This window comes from Brugia malayi (genome assembly GCF_000002995.4).
Source record: "Brugia malayi strain FR3 genome assembly, contig: Bm_v4_Chr4_scaffold_001, whole genome shotgun sequence".
Classification (NCBI taxonomy): domain Eukaryota; kingdom Metazoa; phylum Nematoda; class Chromadorea; order Rhabditida; family Onchocercidae; genus Brugia; species Brugia malayi.
In genome coordinates, this window is record NW_025062478.1 from 50,668 (window position 1) to 70,188 (window position 19,521).

The window sequence follows — 19,521 nt, forward strand, 5'->3', positions numbered from 1 at the left end:
TAGATAGATAGATAGATAGATAGATAGATAGATAGATAGATAGATAGATAGATAGATAGATAGATAGATAGATAGATAGATAGATAGATAGATAGATAGATAGATAGATAGATAGATAGATAGATAGATAGATAGATAGATAGATAGATAGATAGATAGATAGATAGATAGATAGATAGATAGATAGATAGATAGATAGATAGATAGATAGATAGATAGATAGATAGATAGATAGATAGATAGATAGATAGATAGATAGATAGATAGATAGATAGATAGATAGATAGATAGATAGATAGATAGATAGATAGATAGATAGATAGATAGATAGATAGATAGATAGATAGATGTCCGTTTTTGTCAGTTTCTATATTTCTGTGCCTGATCAGCGTGTATCCAAATTATTTCTTCCGGAACTAAATAACACCTAATCAATGCAATCTATAAATCTGAATATATTATAGATTGTTCAACTTTATCGAGAAAAGATTCGCAATATTTTTTTCAAAAAAAGCTGTGCTTATTTTACCGATTTAATTAATTTTGAAGTAAATATTCAAAATCTGTCTCCATTTACTGCATAAATGATGCAACGTTCTCATCAGGTAATCAATCAGTTTTGTTAACTTACTTCTGGTCATAGAGACATTCACAGAGTTTTTCTTATCTTTTTGCTTTTTTCACTGCTATGATAATATTTGTTATTCTATCAGTACTTCCGGAAAAGTGATGAAAGGTACATTTCCGAACAAATGATGGAAGTGTGAAACAGTCAACATTCTTGCTGAGCATTTCAGTAGCGGCAAAATTCTTACAATTGTTCAAACTTCTTAAACGCTATTTAATTTTAGTGTTGACGAATTAATGACACATCAGGAAAATGGCAAATTTCATCAAGAAAATAGTTGATCGAGCTAGGTCTCGATCAAAATCACCGGTAAAATATCAGAGAAATGATTACGAGCTGTGGCGGCGAATGAAACAACCCCAACAGCAACCTTCTTATTATGGATCACCGACCGGAACCTATGATTATTTCGTACATCCGGAATACGACCCACCATTGCAGGATTTCCATGCAAGTGTTTTATTTTGCTAGAATCAAAAGCATTAAATGCATGGCTTCAATAAATGAATTGAAAATAACTTTCCTTTAAATGAAAAATGAACTCTTCACAAAGAAATACCCTTAGCAGAAATTGTCGCTCACTGATCGAATTTTTAGTCCGGCAATAATATTCTTTTGTTGCATTCATTTATAACATGAAAGTTCCCCCCATTTCCACGTTTAAAACCATCTGATTTCTATGTTTAGCGTTCTCCAATCCGTAACACTTCGGGATGACCTCAAAAATGGCAGGTAATTGATGAAATGTGAAAGTAGAGCAGGTAATATTCCCGGGACTTTAACTGGCGAAAAACACTGATTTATTTGGCTCACTTAGAGTCTTGCAAAATTCACATCTTGTTGGATAGCATTGGAGATTTTTGCAAAATTAAATGCCAGTTCAATTTATAATTTAAGAAGAATGATACTAACGATTGACTGACTTTTTGTGGTTTAAAATTTAATAGAAGAAAAGGCACTTTAATAGAAGTAAATTGTACATATTTTTGATCTCTTAAAGTTAATTATCCGTGGTTAGAGAGTAGTTGTTCCTATTATTTTAATATAATATGAAATGGAATGATGACAGGAAACTCATCGCTGGGATATACGTCCATCTCATCAATCAGATATTGTTCATCCATACAAAGAACTAATTACTTCAGAACAATTAAATCCAATTCATGTAAGTTTTGCAAATTTCACATCCTAAAAATTTTCATAGTTTTCAGAAATTTTGGAGATATAACCTTTTATAACTGAATTTAATCAATAATCAAATGCAAGTAAATCAGATAAATTTAATAAGTTGGCAAGTGTGATGCGACTGAATTTGCTTTAAAAAATGAAAAGCAAACGAAGAAATAGTAAAAATTTTAATTTACAAGTGAAATAGAAAGGTGAAAAATTTGACAATAATCAAAAAATGAATTATCCACTATGTATGTAATAGTTAACAGTCAAAACTGATAATGAATTATCCACTATGTATGTAATAGTTAACAGTCAAAACTGATAATGAATTATCCACTATGTATGTAATAGTTAACAGTCAAAACTGATAATGAATTATTACTTTCTGATAATTTACAAAATTTTTCTCTTTAAAGGATGATATGATAAATAAGCATAATGAAACGTTTGATTCATTATCCAATCCGACAGACAATTGGGAGCACCGTTCTAGCGCATCATTAATTAGCAATAAACGAAAAGAATTTAATTTCAACAAAAAAGGTACCAGTCGACCTCGATCTAGCAGTCCACAGAAAACACCGCGAACATCACCTGATGATGTTTCGAAGAAAAGTCGTTCAAAGTAAAATTGATTTCCTTTTGTTTTGTTGCATTCTAAACAAATACATGGCTAAAATGTTCAGATGACATTTTTTGTCATCTGAAGACGAGCAAATGTCATTAAGATAAACAATGCTCAGACAGAATAAATCACTATGATATTATGCCTAATTCATTGTTTTTAATTGTAATTTTCTATCAGATAAGTGAATATTTTTCAACTATTCGCAAATTAATTGTAAAATTTAATTTATGGTGAGTTGAAATATAGCAAACTTTTGCAGATCACCAATCAAAAGGTTTCCACAAATCTCAGAAACGTTGAATTATTTAACGTCACGTTGTCAATTAGGTGGTTGTTCGGCTACAATTATTGTTCAAGTACTTTTTTTAAATCATTTGTTATCAATTATCGTTTTTAACATTTTTCTTGGAACTTTTTTCGATTAATTTATAATAAATTTAATTTAATTTGTTATCAAGAAAAGTTGCTTAAATTAAAGTTATTTGAATTTTTTTGTACTCCTAAAAAGGATATTTGTAAACTTTTTTCTTCCTTTCAAATCAAAGTGTTCAAAATTGTAATTGCAGGATACAAAATTTCTGGTTTGCAAACACCAACTTTCACACGTGAGCGACTATTTCCGAGCGCTGTTCTCGGCGAATAAGCCTGCAGCCGTGTCAGCAGCAGGAGCAGGTGGTGCATGCAGCAGTTCGTGCGATGAATTTGCAGTCGTTGTTTCCTCGTTTAAGCATCCTCCACCGGCTGTGCAATTTAAATGGTTTCTGGAAAGTGCAATTCAGACTGCTGCTTTCACCGATATCACAGGTGCACCACACACAAATATGGCTAAGATTGCATTTTGCATTTTGAGATAAATATGCAAAAGTGAGAAATGCACTCAGATTGTGCGGCATGTCATTAAGAATTAAACTTTAAGAACAAAATGCTATTCAGAAGTGTTTCAACAAGTTAAAATATTTTAGCTTAGCATTTTCACAATAAAACACTTTTTGTAGGTTCTGTATGGAACTTTCAAAAATACAACTGCATTTCATCTGTCTATTTTCGAATAAATCGTTACAGATGACACGTTGGAAACATGTATGAGGTTGTCAAAGCGATTTCGTGCTAAATATTTGGAAATGAAATGTGCCAAATATATTCAGGATAATGTGAGCATATTCATATATTCAGGATAATGTGAGCATATTCATATATTCAGGATAATGTGAGCATATTCATATATTCAGGATAATGTGAGCACATTCATTAGTTGGTGGTTCTTAGCTAAATGTAATTAAAGCCAAATGTGAACTGACAGAGGACAGCTAGCATTCACTGGACCTAGTGGAAGCATTCTTCAATTTCAATTCAGCACTTCGACACTGAGTCAAGTTTAACTCAATTTTTCGTCTCAAACTACAGTTGAGAGTGCTATGCAAAGAAAGGAAGGCATCGCACCACTTTCATTCAAGAATTTCAGGTAAGTAAACGAACACCAATGGTGGCATTGTGCTGGTTGAACTGGGTGCTGAAGCATAAATTCGATCGGATCACGCATGACGCTTGTCTTCCATGCGTTGCTGCAGCTTCGGTACAGTGTCTCGAGGAGCACCGAAATTTAATTTCTGAGCGATTGCTAGCTGATTTACTGGCCGCTAAGTTGAGGACACTTTACGACCAGGTTGCTACCAGCAAATTGTACTAAATAAGCTGCCAAGCAGTTAATTTCTTGTGTTGTAGGCGGTAACTGTCTTCCAAACAATTCATAGCATGGATCATTTCTATGTGGATGTCGCTAAATGTCCGACGTGTGGACGTCAACGTGAGCAAGGGAAAGTTCGCATACAAGCCAGTCCTTGCAGGTATATTTACGAAAGTGGCTCACTTTTCACTTTTCTTAAAAATTGTAGTTCTACAGCAGTTAAACGAAAAATGCTTAAAATTTGTTTTATATTTAAAAATTAAATCTGAAATTCCTTAAAGCTTCTTTTTTTTGGATAAGTTTTCCTTTCGTTTTCAGGAAGATACTTGGTTGTGAGCGATGTTTACGAGAGTTTGGTTGCAATTTGAGCGGCAAAGATCACAAAGAGCTTCAAGCGTGCTATCAGTGTGAGCACGGCTTGACAGCATTAAATGACCACACGGACGATTGTCAATGTCAAATTCCCTTATTAGCCTCACATTTGAGCGGCTTACAGTCTCATTTCTTGCCAGTCACCAATCCTCCCTGATACCTTCCTCCTTCTTTCCTTTTTCAAATTTCGTATGTAGAAGTTGTAACTTTAAAAAAAATCGAAAATTTGTTTTTGATATTTTAGAAAATATTTCTGACTTTATATATGCTCCAGTCTTCTCAATCTTCGATTTTTTTTAAACATAACAGCCCGTAAAATTAATAACTCTGTTATTACATGGAATTTTAATGGCTACCGATGTTTAGTACGCATTCAATATCTGCGTGATTTTGTCAAACTTGAGAAATACTTCTTTTCAAGAAGGTATTATTTGGGCATTGTTTATTTGAGCCTCTCTTTAAAGATGAATTTTGTGATGCAAATTTCCGTAAAACATTATTTCATGATTAAACGAAGCCTCTCGACTGTTAATTTATTGCAAATGAAAAATAAGTATATTATAACTGATCTATTTGTATATGATGAATGAAAAAATTTAGCACTGGATTCAATTTTCCATTCATATTTCATTCGCTATACATATGTAAGTTAGATGTCCACTTTAAATCCACTACACGACGACACGAACGATCACTGGCACTGAAGTAATTCATCACATGTTAGCTACATGAATATTAATCATATCAAATTAGAAATAACTTATCACTATTCAAGATCGATTTAAATTGATCATTTGCTAAAATCATAATGATTTGCTAATCACTTCAATTCGCCCACCTGCGTCATGAAATGGATATCTTCCGCAAGTACCAATAGTTAGTAACTTTATGATGTGACACAGTGATGACACATTCTGCCTCCTGAATGATACCTCGACAATTTGAATCAAATCAAATAGTGAAACATTTTTAAATGACTTGACAGTATTTCCCTCACCGCAAGATGTTTAAATAGTAAAAAGTTATTTCATCCATTATGATTTCTGAATCATCGTTCCTTTTTTACCAAATGAAAATGGTCCATTTTTAAGCTCGGCGAGAATAAACCAAGTGATATGAACCTCTTCTAAATTGCTTATCGTTTGCAATATTGTAGTAATAAATTCTTTAAAGGAAAAAGTCAAAAGTTAAAAAGAAAAACCTCAACGACAATTTAGAAAATGCAAGAATTATTAAAAAATCAGAAAAACGGAAAAAAAAAAAAAGAAAATAATAAGGAATATGAAAGCTTTCACATGACAAATTGCTTCGAATGAATTTCTAATAATCCAAAAAGCAAAATCTCGGCCACGAATACATATGGTGTGCATCCTGCAGACCCTGATATAGTGGTACACTGCATACAACGAAAAAAGTATTTCACCGCTATATTTTATATGTAAATTTTTTATATATTGCACCAAAATGCATTGGGTAAATTTCTAAAATTTGTGTAGGAAACATTAATAATATCAAGAAGCGAATGAGAAGCATCCTTCTTTTCGTTAAAGAAAACAATTCACTCCACCAAGCCGCCTTTTTTCGTTGACCGGTTTTCAAATAATCACTTTCTGCAGTTAAAATCAACCAAAAAAGCATCCGCTTCTCATCATTTTTTATTTTTCATTAGAAAATAATTGCGAGAAGAAAAGTCAAATACCTGGATTAAAGTTAATATCAGCCTTCAACTTATATTTTGTCTATAACTTCCTTTCAAAATAGATCAAAGTTGCAGAAATTTAATCTTCTACATTACTGGACTCTGTTGCGAGAATATTTGTAGACGTTAAAAAAAAATGCTTGAAATCAACAGTAATGTTAGTTCGAATAATACTAAATACACATTCTAAACACATCAATGTACAGTAAAAATAAATACTCAGATTTATGAATGCGTAATAAGTGTCAGCATTACCGCATAATTTTATAAAAGGTGCTCCTTTTATTTAAAAGAAACTATTTGAAAATAAAAATTCTTCTAATACAAAACTGGAATTAAAAACTTTGATAATTTAACTTTACCTTACTCTCTCAATACATTAAAGGTGTGACATCACATAGCTCGCAGCTGACTAACTTTTTCCTTAAAATTACGATTGTTTTATAAGCAGTCATTCTCTTTTGAACTAAACCGTCTTTGGAAATACTTCGATATTTAAAATGAATCAATAGTTTGGGATACTAAGTAGTAATAAATATGTGTATCTCATGATCAAATAACAGCAGAAAGCCAGTATTCATCATTTATTTTGTCATCCGTCATCTCGATCCCTCTGATCGCTTCTCGAATATTCGCAGAAACTTTCCCTTTGAAAATTGTTTAGCTAAAATTTTTATTTATGAAAATTTCAAACTTTTCAAAGTTATCCAAGCAAGAAATTCTTACCCTCAAACAGAACTACATCAGAAGGACGGTTATGTAACACAAAACTTGGGTATTAAATTAATTAATGAAATCAGAAAAAAAAAAAACCTTCTTCAATCCCTAATGTATAGGCTGAATTCTGCAAATTTCTTATATATTCCATTAACTGATCGGCACTAAACTGTCCAAGCTCTAAAAGAACAATTTGAAAACAAAAGCAAAATTTTAAATTGCGCGTAAATTTTAAAATTTGCAAATGGATCCTCGAAAAAACCAAATTTTTAATGTTTAAGTTTCCAATGTAATTTTGAATAAATATTTTTGTGGTATGATTACCGTTAACAAGGCGTACATCTTGTGTATCTAATTCAGTCCGAAAACGACTTGACTTAAAATCACCAGCAGCTACCTAAAAAGAGTATCCAAAAGCACTCCAATATATTGTATGCTTATAAGTGGCAAATGAGTGCATAAGACGCAATCAATTTAAATAAAGTTAATAACCAATTTATAATAACCTAGAAATAAATTGCAAATATGATGGTAAAAGTACTAGAGATTACATGAAAGACATTAATTACAATCAACATTCTTCTCCAACTATTGTATTAAGGTAGGTACATAGTGAATGAAAATTTGTAAATGATGATTGTTTGCAAGAATGAAAGTTTGTAAAAAAAATGAAGATGAGAAGAGTTACTTAACTAGATAACATGAAACATTTAAGTCACTAACAAAATCCATTCTTAGGGGCACCGAGCACTTCATGTCAACATCAACTAGATAAATATTTTTGAACTATCCAGAAATGCCAACTTTCTAACTGATAAAACACAACCACAAATCTTACAGTTAACGTTCTATTCATATCCCAAGCACCGGGCACATTCTCCGGAAAAAGTTCAGGCGATTTCCGATGGGCGATATTCTCATTGCAGACAAGATTTGTGTTTTTCGGTTTCTCAGCTGTTTGATTATTGTCCATTTGCTGAAATAAAAAAGAAACTGATACTATCTTAAGTGATGTCAGCAAATTGGCAAGTGTTAAGCAACGAACCAAAATATCTTTAAAATATTTCGAATATTCAAGCAACTACTGCTTGGAGGTATAACTGCAATAACAACAAATCTCTTCCATTTCTAATTTCGGGTGTTTTTTTTTATTGAAATAGAAATTAAACAAAGAAATTTTGAAACGAAAATGCAAACCAAATACCATTTTGACAATAAATAACAACGTATTAAACCTGAAGCTATTAAATCATAACCAACAATAATACGTAAACTCCACGTGTAGCACCCAATCGCTCTTAGCGCCAAATTCATTCCAAACAAATCACGTTAAGTGCGGCCCGGTCTTTTACGGCTCGGCCTTAAATTTCAAATTGAAAGTTAAGTGTAGAGCTCTGTGCGTGAATCCGTGATCGGTGGATGTTGAATGTGAGACAGTGAAGAGACATTTGTCGTCGAGAAATTAGGTGACCAACTTCAGAGTCACACAGAGTGCAGAGGAGACACGGACTAAGGTGTGAAAGTTGATAAAGAAAAGTGAGCGTGGTTAGAATGACGGAGTGCGTGTCGCCTAGACGGAGTGCGTGTCGCCTAGACGGAGAATAACCTGTTATGAGAGTGCTAGTGAATAGAAGATAGGGAGAGGTAATGGTTCTTCAACACTTGACGTGTTTTCAGTTTTGCTTCCAAGTCAGGTGAGACGTGTGTGACACTTTCGGTCTTCGCAGTAGACTAAGAAAAAATTGCAAAGTGCATTTGTAATCAGGAATTTCTAATCAGGAATTTAATTTCTAACTACTGTCTACTTCCGGCAAATCAGAGCATACTAATATAGGAATAGAAGGAAAGAGCTATAAACTTGTAAAGTTGGTTACATCTATAAAATGTAAAAATTGTAAATTTAAAGAGTGTAAATTTGTAAAAAAGAAATTTGCAGTTTTCTTCTCCTTGTCAAGGATCTTAAACATAAACTGAATGCATAAATGGCATTTGCTTTTTATGATTTTGAATTTAAGTGAAATAACAGCGTTTTTTAGATGACAAACTTTTCTGGGAAGTTTTTCTAAGAAGGCAAAAAAAAAGGTCATTGTGGGAAGTCTTCTTTTCGCTTTTTATTCACTCACAAATTCTACGTCACTAATTTCCCTTTCGCATGTCTCATTCCACTCTCCGTCATTTCTCAAATTAGATCAGATCACTCCTATTTGGGTTGCACTGAACCAAAATTGCAAGGGAGCTTTTTTCCAGGCAAATCTCTCACAAACTAATGTAAATGCAACATTTTGCACTGTGAAATGGAATATCCTAGCACTGTTTCACATTATAGCACTTCCAATACAATCCATTCATTAAACCATTAATTGCTCTTTCAAATTTCAATTTTAAAAAACAGTGAAATTCGGTCAGAACATAAATTACGCATTATTAGCAGTTTTACTAATTTTACATCCTAAATTGATGATAACATGTATAGCCATCTACTGCCTCAAATTTTTTAATATAAAAAATGCCATTAAAGACTTAAATTTGAAATATCTTAAGCTACTCGTCAAGACAATCTCATATTCAACACAGCTCATATTCTCTTCTCTTATTGATAATGAAATTCCACTTGTCGGCAAGAGCACAAATTTGTTGTTTAAGATTATTTCTCGCACCAATCGTTAAGCTTATTTCATCTAATCCACAACAGTTTGAACTATATTGTCTTAATCGGTTCACATTATTTCCTAAGTGGCAATTTGCACTGAGAAATCTAAATTCTAAATTCATAAACAATCCGAAATGTGCATGATTAGCTCTTCTACAGTATTTCCTGCCAGATTTGAATTGAAAACATCAATGCTTTGCAGATGTATTTTTAATTTATTAGCACTTATTTACATCTATTGCGAACTATTCTTTATCACTGCATCAAAATTGATTAAAGAAATAAGTTTGCTTTTTACCAAATAATTTTTTCAATTTCAAATTTTCACAAGTTCTCGCTAAATTTCTTTTAATCAATCAATTTATTTTCCATCTGTTATGCATGTGAAAAATCTGAGTAAAACTAAAAAATTATTTGGCTGACTTTGTTTATCTCTCTAATGTGCGCGTAATGTGACAATTAAATCGAAATATTATATCGATATTATCACTGTTAAGAATACTTTTAAAAAAAGTTCAATTTAGATTTACAGATTCAGCAGTAACTTATTAAAATAAAATTTGAAACAAATGTGTGTTTTTCTATCATTCAGTATTTTCAACATTCTAATTACAATTCCTGCTCTTTTCCAGTGATTCTTTCCCCCTAAATAAACCATTTCAAATTTCAAATTTTAATAAACATTGCTAATTATTCGCGATCAGATTGTATTGAGCATAAATCTGACTGCAATTAGCCAATATTACTTCTTTGGCATATTTTGCTTCTCCTTCCAATCAGTCTTTCCCTATCTCTAGTCTCGATGTTTTCTTCCCCTATCTCTAGTCTCGATGACTTCTTCCCCTATCTCTAGTCTCGATGATTTCTTCCCCTATCTCTAGTCTCGATGATTTCTTCCCGTATCTCTAGTCTCGATGATTTCTTTTTTAAAAATTTCTCCCACACTACACTGTCTTTACTTATTGTTACTGCATTTCTGTACAAGTTTAACCCAGCGTTTCAGATGTATGCTAATTTCTTTCAAAATATTAATCATTCTGAAATGTTTGGTTGATTACTATATTACATTCTTTTTTTATTACTTTGATAGTATATTAAGCAGATGGATGGAAATTTATACCATTTAATAAGGTAATTTTGATTTGATTTATACTGTGTAAACGTGAATAAAAGGAAGAAATTTCTAGAGAAAAACATGCAAGAAAGCTTAAGTTAATTTTTTCATCCGTGGAAGTATATGAAATGCTAGAAAAATTAACTGACATCCTTGAAATCGATTAAAACTTTCAATTTTTCAAAAATATTTTATTATGAAGCATAAAATGGGATATGTTCAGCTAATCATTTCTAACTGCTTATTCTGAAATTAAAAATTGGAAAAATATCATAGTTTAAAGTGAATGTAAATTGTTTCCATTTGAGCAAATGAAAAGATGGCAGTTGAAATGTTTACTTTATTAATGAATTATTTTCAATCCTTGTGACTTTTCTTTTCAAGAGATGACACATGTGTGGGTATAATTAGCAAACAATCAGTAATTAGTAGCAGAAATGCTAATGCCATTCTCTGGGAAAGAATAATCTCTCAAATTATCTCACTTTCAACTTATTATTTCTCCGTGATGACACTAATTCTTTTGTCAGATGTCATACAAATGGCTAACTATTGAAACCTTTAACTTTATTTTTTAATTAAGTCATTTATTTCAACTTTTCTTCCTTATTGTTATTGTTCAGCTATTATTCATTGTTCAACTATTATTAATTTTGAATTGAATTTTATTGAATGATTTGTTTTTTATATAAATTTAAAGAGGATGAAAAACTTTTTTGCTACTTTGCTTTGTTTAACATTTATATAAAGTTATTATAATTATCCTTGTTTATCTCTTGGATTCAATGGTTTTTGTTTGTCAAAACTGAAATTTCTAAGCTAATGCATTTCAATTATAACAAATGAAAATTCCGACTGAAGAAAAAAGATTAGCGATGATTTTATATAGATGTAACACGAATAGCAAAAAGATATTTTCAGTATTTCAGGACATTTTTAAATTCTCGAAAACAAAAACCATATTTTAAATGTTAATTTCAACTTATTCTATTTTGATCAATATTCTTATTATTCCAGTCAAATTTTTATGCTATAATAAATTTTGTCATCGTTGTCATAGCATCATTGATTGATACTATGGAATTGCAAATGAGCAATACATCATCTTACTCTTACTACTTACCTATTCTTTATTTCTAGAAAAAGAATCACACGTTTTCTTCAGATAAAAGTATTAATTTATTCTTTTTTCATTGCTGAGACAACATTACTGATTGCTGTGTGATCTGAGATAATTTCAATTTTGAACAGAAAGGTGACTCCACTTCACGAGAACGACGATCACATAAATGTAGCAGAGAGACGATAAAATTGAAGGAGCATCATTAGACGGTTCGACGGTTCCCACTGTCATTTCGAATTTGTGAATAATAAACAAAGATAAATGATTGCTTGAAGTTTGTATTTGCATATAATTTAAGTAAGCTTCTTGTTAAAGTAAAGGGAAGGGAAAAAATCAATTAAATTTATAGCTGTGATAAGTAAATAAACTTGATTAAACCCTAAAAGAAAATGAGCCTAATATTCTAGTGCCACTAATTCGTCTCTTTATAGCATCTCCCTTCTTCACCTTTCCCTTCATCGTATCACTTTTTAGTTCCCTCAACTTCAAACTGAACTTCTCTACCTTAGCTTCTTTCTTTCTTTTTAATTATTATTTTCAACAATAAATTTTTGTCATTTCTTCTTCACCTCTAAAGAAAAAAACTCTTCTTTGCTGTTGAAATTTAAAAAAAAAAAATTCATTTGCAACATTTCGCTGGGACACGCATTAATTTTAAAACTTGTCATCGTGGATATGTAATTGTCTCAGTGATAACTGTTAATGGGTTATCAGATGGCTATCAGCTGTGCTAGTCATGTTATTATAATTAATTGTGCTGTTGGAAATGACTGATAAAGTGACCATCTATCTGTTCGCATTTTCCAGATTATCGTTTTTTGTTTTTCTGTTGCTCGTTGTAAATTCACTTGGATGTTTTTTAAAAGATTTTTATGTACTTCTCATTTAATTTTGCAATTTTCGAATGAACTGAAATTATCAGCTGATAACTGCCAGAAGGTATAATTCGACTGGCATATAGTTGTAGCAGCAAATATGCCACTATCAGTGAATTACTTTTGTGTTTTCTGGAAAAACCGTTTCGTTTGACTGTATGAGGGATTTGAGGTGAGTAAAAATTTGGACTATTAAGGAATGATTAACAGATCACAAATGAAACTTTGCTATATGCGACAAGGAAGGCAGAGCGAAACGGATGTGACTGACATAGTTGTGACAGCTCATTGTCTCATTTCATTTCCAGCCCATTTGATGGATTTATCAAATGTAGCAGCAAAGAGTAAGCAAATAATATAAATTCTTAAAACAGTTGTCAGTCTCTGTTGGCGCCAAGAAAGCAGTCAATCCCTCTGATCAGTGACAGATGATTCTGTTGCGATCAAGCTCAAAGGTCAAGAAGACATCACTATCAAATCAGTGAAGGACGAAATCTGTGGACATGTCGGTGACTAATGACAAAGCGAAATAGTTGTGGTCATCAATGATGAAGCAGAATAACTAAAAAGTAACGAGAAGAGTGAAATAGAAAGCTAAGTGAGTGTATTTATGATCAAAACAGAGAGCGGAATAGTTAGCGTATCTGCGGCTAAAGATAGAGCGGAATCGTACCTATCGCAGAGCGGAACAGTTAATATTGTTGACAGTCAATGAGAAAGAGTAACAGTAGCTGATCATAATACATCCGCAACTGTGCAGTGTCACCACAATCACGTGACCGTAATCGCTATGACCTATCAGACGGATAGTTTAAACGTAAGTGTTGTGCGTTTCGACCCAATTGATAATGTCGTGGTCGCTATATTTACTGAATTTTCAACATTTGTGGAAATTTCGCGAGAACTATTTAATTCCGTAACACCTAGGACGCACGTATTTCACGTAACGGTACTAGAAATGCATCAGCAGTAGTAGTGTTCTGGCTGATGGCAGTAGTGGATGGAATTTAAGACTGTTATTGACAGACCAATTAGCTAACAAATAAGACAAAATAGCCATGTGTGTTTTGTTGACCTTTTCGACAGGTAATTTGTGATGTCGGAGACATATGGAGAGAGACACTTCTGTGTTAAATATTTCTGTTACCATTATTTAATGAAAGGATGCGAAATATTGATAGATTCCATCATTTCATTCGTTTTTCTTTTTTTGAATTATTATAAATGTCTTTTGGGAATTATAAGAATTGCAAAAGTAAGAAAATAATTGGAGAAGTAATATTGAAATTAATTTATATAAGAATAGACAGATAGATCTTATGACAGTTCTGTGCCATTTATTTTATCAATAGTTTACTGATTGCAGTAAACAAATGATTAATAATTAATGATTATTTGATCACTGATAGTGCTGCGATGAGCATTAATTACCACTGATGAGCTATCAAATCAAACATTATCTTTAAGCAAAAATATTTTTTTTTTTTTTTAGATTGAATGAATGAATAAAAACAAACAAAATGAAGTGGTGGTTAATTAGTTTAATAATATGTTTCCCTTCTTGCATCCTTAAATTTTAGGTAAAATTATAGGTAAACTATTCAATGTTTTATTCGGGCCTTAGACCGTAAAAATTTCTTCTCACTTCTCCTTGAATTATTTTTGTTTGCAGATGACTTGTGTGAATGAGAGTTCGTCGTGATCACAGGTTAATTTTCTCTACCTGTTCCTAAAAGATTGGCCTGGAACTGATTGAAACTGTTGTTAAATGAAGGATTCACTGAAGCGCACAATTGTTGCGAAGTTGATGAAGAGAGAGAGGGAGAGAGAGAGAGAGAGAGAGAAAATTTATGTTATTAATAACAGTAATTTGGGAATTAGTAGTTCCTCACATGGCGCAAATGTTCCCAATAATTTGCAATTGCAAACAAATTGTACAATCTGATTACAATATATTACTAAACTATTAGAAATAAGTCTGTTGTCGGATTGAAAGATATATTATTGAAACATATAAATAATTGCTACTATAAAAATTCATTTATGAATGATTGTATGATCTGAAAGATCAAAGACTTTTTTTTATTTTATTCTTTTTTTATGCTTTGTTACCTTCTTTCTATTCAAATATTTGCGTTATTACTTCAATGACTTCGAAATATTTTAACTATTATAGTAATATATTATATTATAAAAATTTTCGACTTTTCCGTACTGCTATTTCCCTATTTTTTGCATACATCCCAATTAACGCAACATTTTGAAGTTTAATATATTTGTTAACGTTTATGAAACAATGCTGAATCCTGAAAATCGTTTTTTAATCCTGGTTATAGACAATTATAATAAATATCGAATTAATAAAATTAGGATAGAACTTATCAGTATTATGAACATCCTGTGAACTCTTCTGATTTTTATTTTGAAAAAGTAAATGTTTAAAATTGTATTTTTATAAACTCTTCAAAACTGTTTGATAAACTATTTGAAATTCATCTTTTAATAAACTTTTCAAATATGTGAATGCTTAGTCTTTTCATGTTTTTTATTTTTAATTTTTTCCACTTCACTCTTCCCGAGTTTTCCAATGATTAATTTCTGATAAATGTCCCGACATGAGCACTGATGAAAGCTTCCCGCTAATGAAGCTTATCAGCGCCAGTGCCACTCTCGAAACCTACTCTCGAAAACCCACCCCTCCACTTTACCGCCCCATCCCCTCCCTCCTCCTCTCTCTCTCTCACTTATACTTTCCACTTGTCATCCGTCCTTTCCCTTTGGAAACAATCCTTTCTGCTTGCATTCTTTGTTGTTTGCCGTGCTATTGCGCTTATTATCGATTCTTTCCACCCAATTTTAACGATATTATTATTTAGTGTCTTATAAGCAATTTGCAATTATAATTTTTCATTCAGTTTTCTTTTTTTGCCAATTTCTTTTCATTTCGTTTCTCTTTGAGTTTTGGTTGAATCAATCAATTTCAAACTGTGAAAATCTGAATGAAATTATCTTCCGTCTACTTTCTTTCCATTCTTCAACTGATAACTGATAATTTCCAAACAGCTTGTTCTCTCACTTAGTATTTTGATGGGAATAAACAGAGAAAAGAGAGAAATACAAACAACACTTATCTTTAGTTTTATTTTCGAATTTTCATCCTTCACTTCAATCTTTTCCTATTCCTCCTCAGTCTCCACAGGTCAAATGACAAAGGTCACGCGGGTCACTTACTGTCATTCATCTCTTTCTTGTATACATAATCCCTTCTTTGATCCCTTCCAAACTCAATAATTCCGATGTCACATCCAAGTGCAAGTTTACAACTGTGACTTACTTCTGCCTCTAATGCAATATTTTCTTCTCCTTCCTTTTTTTCTCCCAAATTTCAGTTTCATTTTTATCTTTTTATGCAATTTATCATTGAAATCATTTCACTGTCACCTTTTTATCAAACTGAATTCAATTTTTTCTCATACATATGTGTCATCCATCTGTCATTTCGGTTGTATTAAGTAATTCAGAAAGTTTCATTCCACTTTTTCTCCTCCTTTTTTGTCCCTTTTTCCGTTTGTTTGCCATACCGGAAATCATGGAATAACTATGCAATTTCTTTCCGGTCTATTAATTCTTCACACTGGGATTAAATTCACAAAACTTTCTTTTTCAATAAATGGGAGAAGTAGGGATGCTATCAGAATATAAAAGTTATTGATATCATTATAAATGTAATTATTGCAACCTATTTATTTAATAACAAAAAATTACTGAAAAGCTTTAATTGGCTGAAATGAGTAAGTAAAGAAATCCGTTTGATCCTAATCAGTCTGGACAATGTCCAGTGATCCTGGTGTTAGACAACAAATCAATATCAGATGACCAACCGGATAACGGCCGGATTTTTCTACACATTTCGGTATATTAGTAAAAAATTTTCCTATGGAGTTTTGGAAAAGTTTCTGTGTAAAAATATTCAGAAAGTTCTATGCCAATAATATCAGTTGGGAGAAAGAATAAAAGGAAGAAATGTGCGCGCGTAAAATTTAGGAGTACAAATTGAAAAGGACAAAAAGTAAAGTATTACTACTCACTGAGAAGAGAAAGAATAGAATAGCACAACCTTTTTTTGCTTTATTTTATTGTCATTCTTTCTTTATTACTTCCAAGAATTTATTATATTTGACAGCTGTACATTTACTCTAAACTTTATCGTAAATTTTTATGGATTCGATATAATGTCGTCTAAAAAATTCTCATTTTTAAAACCAAAAAAAAGATCTGCAATGATGCATTTTCTTTTTGAAAAAGAAAGAGAGAAAGAGAATTCTGGAAAATTTTTAGTCACATTGATGCATACTAACTGATAAAGTACTCTACAAGCATATCAATAGTTCAACTGATCTTATCACTGATATTGTCTACGGTTCAAAATGCAAAGATTATTATTTCCTTCTTTTAATTAAGTTATTAATTAACTGTTTCATTATTTCCGACGATACATCCAATAAGCTATAATTCATAGTTCGCTTCAAATAATACATTTAGTTTTGTTGAATATAATAAGAAAAAATGACTGCAGAAATCAGGTTAGAGAAAACTTTAAGAAAGCTGATTTTTATTATTATCTTTTTAAATAGCAAAATCTTATCCATTTCACCTCAAGCTTAATTAACTCAGTCCTAATTATCTTATCTACTAGCAGTTCAGTACTAATTTTTTGTTAACTTTCAAAGTTTTTCTTCCTTTTCATTTTTTCTCATTGCTTTGCTGTTACACTGACTGATAGATTTGATTAGAAATTTATACCATAACAAATTCTATTACCAAAAAAACGAAACTATCCCATTTAGGTACCATATGTTGTAGGAAATTGAAAGTCTTTGTCATTTTTGTAAGAAAAAATCCGAATTGCTGTTAATTTTATTATTATTATTGCCATCATTAGACGACGATTCATTATTACAAATGTAAAAGAAAATGTTTTAATCTATAACCAAACTTACACCTTCCATTTTTATGATTTGCAAAAATGAATCTCCTAGTTTGGAACAGTTTCATTGCTGATAATTAAGTCTTTTCCGATAGTTTCATTCTAATGTTTAACTATTTCATTTCTTACATATTGAATGTCTCAAATAATAGTTTCATTTATTTCATCCATTAGTTGGATTTTTTGACAATAAAAGATTCATTTTCAGTGTTTTGCCGGCTTACAACAATTGATACTATCTATTTCTTTTCTCTTTAACTGAAGTTTAAGCAAAAAGATGAAAAATATTAGCCGAAGACTAGAAGCTTACTTAATCAATTCTAATCCAATCTAACTATTTCTTATCGAGAAGAGATTTTGCCGAGAAATATGACAAATGAGAAAAATGCTTGAACTTTTTGCTTGCTTGCAACTTAATTGAATAAATTAAATTGAATTAAGGAAAAAAAAAAAAAAAACGATTTCTTTTTCTGATCTCAATTTTGGTGAACAGTGAAACTGAATTGTAATTTTCAGTCTGATAGTTTAATTCAAAGAAGAATTAAATTTAAATTTTAAGTGTATATTTTATAATAGTTGCACACTGCATGTTCCAATGAAGTAAAAAAGAGAAAAAACAGTGCCCGAACATTAGATTGTGATACATTAGGCCAATATATACTAGGCCTACATTCACTAGGCCGATGTGCACCAGGCTAATGTGTAGTAGACTAATATGCTAATTTGGGTAGACTATTTAGATTTTATTGTTTCTGCAGTTTGTTGTTTATAAGTGCTCGTCTTTGTTGTTATTTTGAATTTGTCCTTATTTCAAGTTTTAAACTTTGGCTTTTTAGTTATAGGTATCAGCTAATTGTTCATCGTACATTTTGTCTTCTAATTAATTTATTTTAATAAAGAAATACACTACCTGTTGTGTTTTTCTCTTCATAACTACTTTATATTAAAAATAGGAAAAAAAAGCTTTAAATTATTTCATTTTTTCCTTCTTTTCTGCATCCTTTTAATTTCTATCGTAAAATTTCTATCATAACCTCTTTTTCTCCTCAAATATTACCATGCTTTATTTTTTTTTTAATTTTGATTTTTATTTTAGTTTATAAGTTTTCTGCATGCTTTTTTTTAGTCGGATTAAACAAATTAAAATCAGAATTAAGCAAATACAAAATATGATTGTAATTTTTTAAATCTGTTTTCTGGGTTGTAATAATTTTGTTTGTAATTTAAATAAATTAAACGAGTTGAAATTAGGATTAGACAAACTGAAACTCAAAACTGTAATAAATCTTTCTTTATAAAAAAGTTCCTTACTGTTGAAAATAATTATTTCTTATCGTCTTCCACCACTTCGGACATAAACATACAACTGTTCTACTCATATCTCTTGGAGTTAACTTTTTCCCTTCCGTAATTTATCAATGCATCGTGTGAGGACGGAGATACATATTCTAGTGACATCCAATGTTAAATGATTTTAAAAATTTGAAAAAAGTTACAATTTGCGCCATGGCTTCACTTTTCCTTCAAATTTTCATCATTGTTATTATTGCTTTAACAGTTCCTATCGCTCATTTAGTTCAATTTATCTGAAATTTTGCGCAGTAAAAACTATTTTTCCTTTCATTAAACTCTTCAAATGAACTTAATGAACTCAGCGAATTTTACGAATTTTAAAGGTTTAAACTACTCTTTTGATTTAAATATTTTAGCATTAAAATTGATAATTTATATGGAAGTAAGCCTAGTGATTAAGAAAATGAAGGGAAGATAGATACGGCAAGTAAGGTTATAAATAAACTGATTGTCATGAAAATACATTTAATTTTAAGAAAGCTGAAGATGAAATTGAGTCTTTTGTTTGTTTTATATTC

At 31.1% G+C, this 19,521-nt stretch overlaps 2 protein-coding genes across 2 annotated transcripts; one reads left to right on the forward strand and one right to left on the reverse strand.

Moving 5' to 3' along the window:
• Positions 1-880: 880 nt before the first annotated feature.
• Positions 881-4,642, forward strand: Bm7024 (Uncharacterized protein; the record flags this gene model as incomplete). The annotated part of the gene is made up of 9 exons (XM_043081124.1): positions 881-1,078; positions 1,698-1,793; positions 2,218-2,426; positions 2,689-2,785; positions 2,996-3,233; positions 3,492-3,580; positions 3,892-4,092; positions 4,152-4,273; positions 4,432-4,642. 9 exons carry the CDS (start codon positions 881-883, stop codon positions 4,640-4,642), a joined length of 1,461 nt encoding a protein of 486 aa, XP_042937058.1.
• Positions 4,643-6,783: 2,141 nt separating this feature from the next.
• On the reverse strand, positions 6,784-7,874 carry Bm9404 (Uncharacterized protein; the record flags this gene model as incomplete). Its single annotated transcript, XM_001897350.2, has 4 exons — positions 6,784-6,848; positions 6,998-7,081; positions 7,226-7,298; positions 7,740-7,874. The coding sequence occupies 4 exons, from the start codon at positions 7,872-7,874 to the stop codon at positions 6,784-6,786; spliced, it is 357 nt and encodes a 118-aa protein (XP_001897385.2).
• Positions 7,875-19,521: the final 11,647 nt, after the last annotated feature.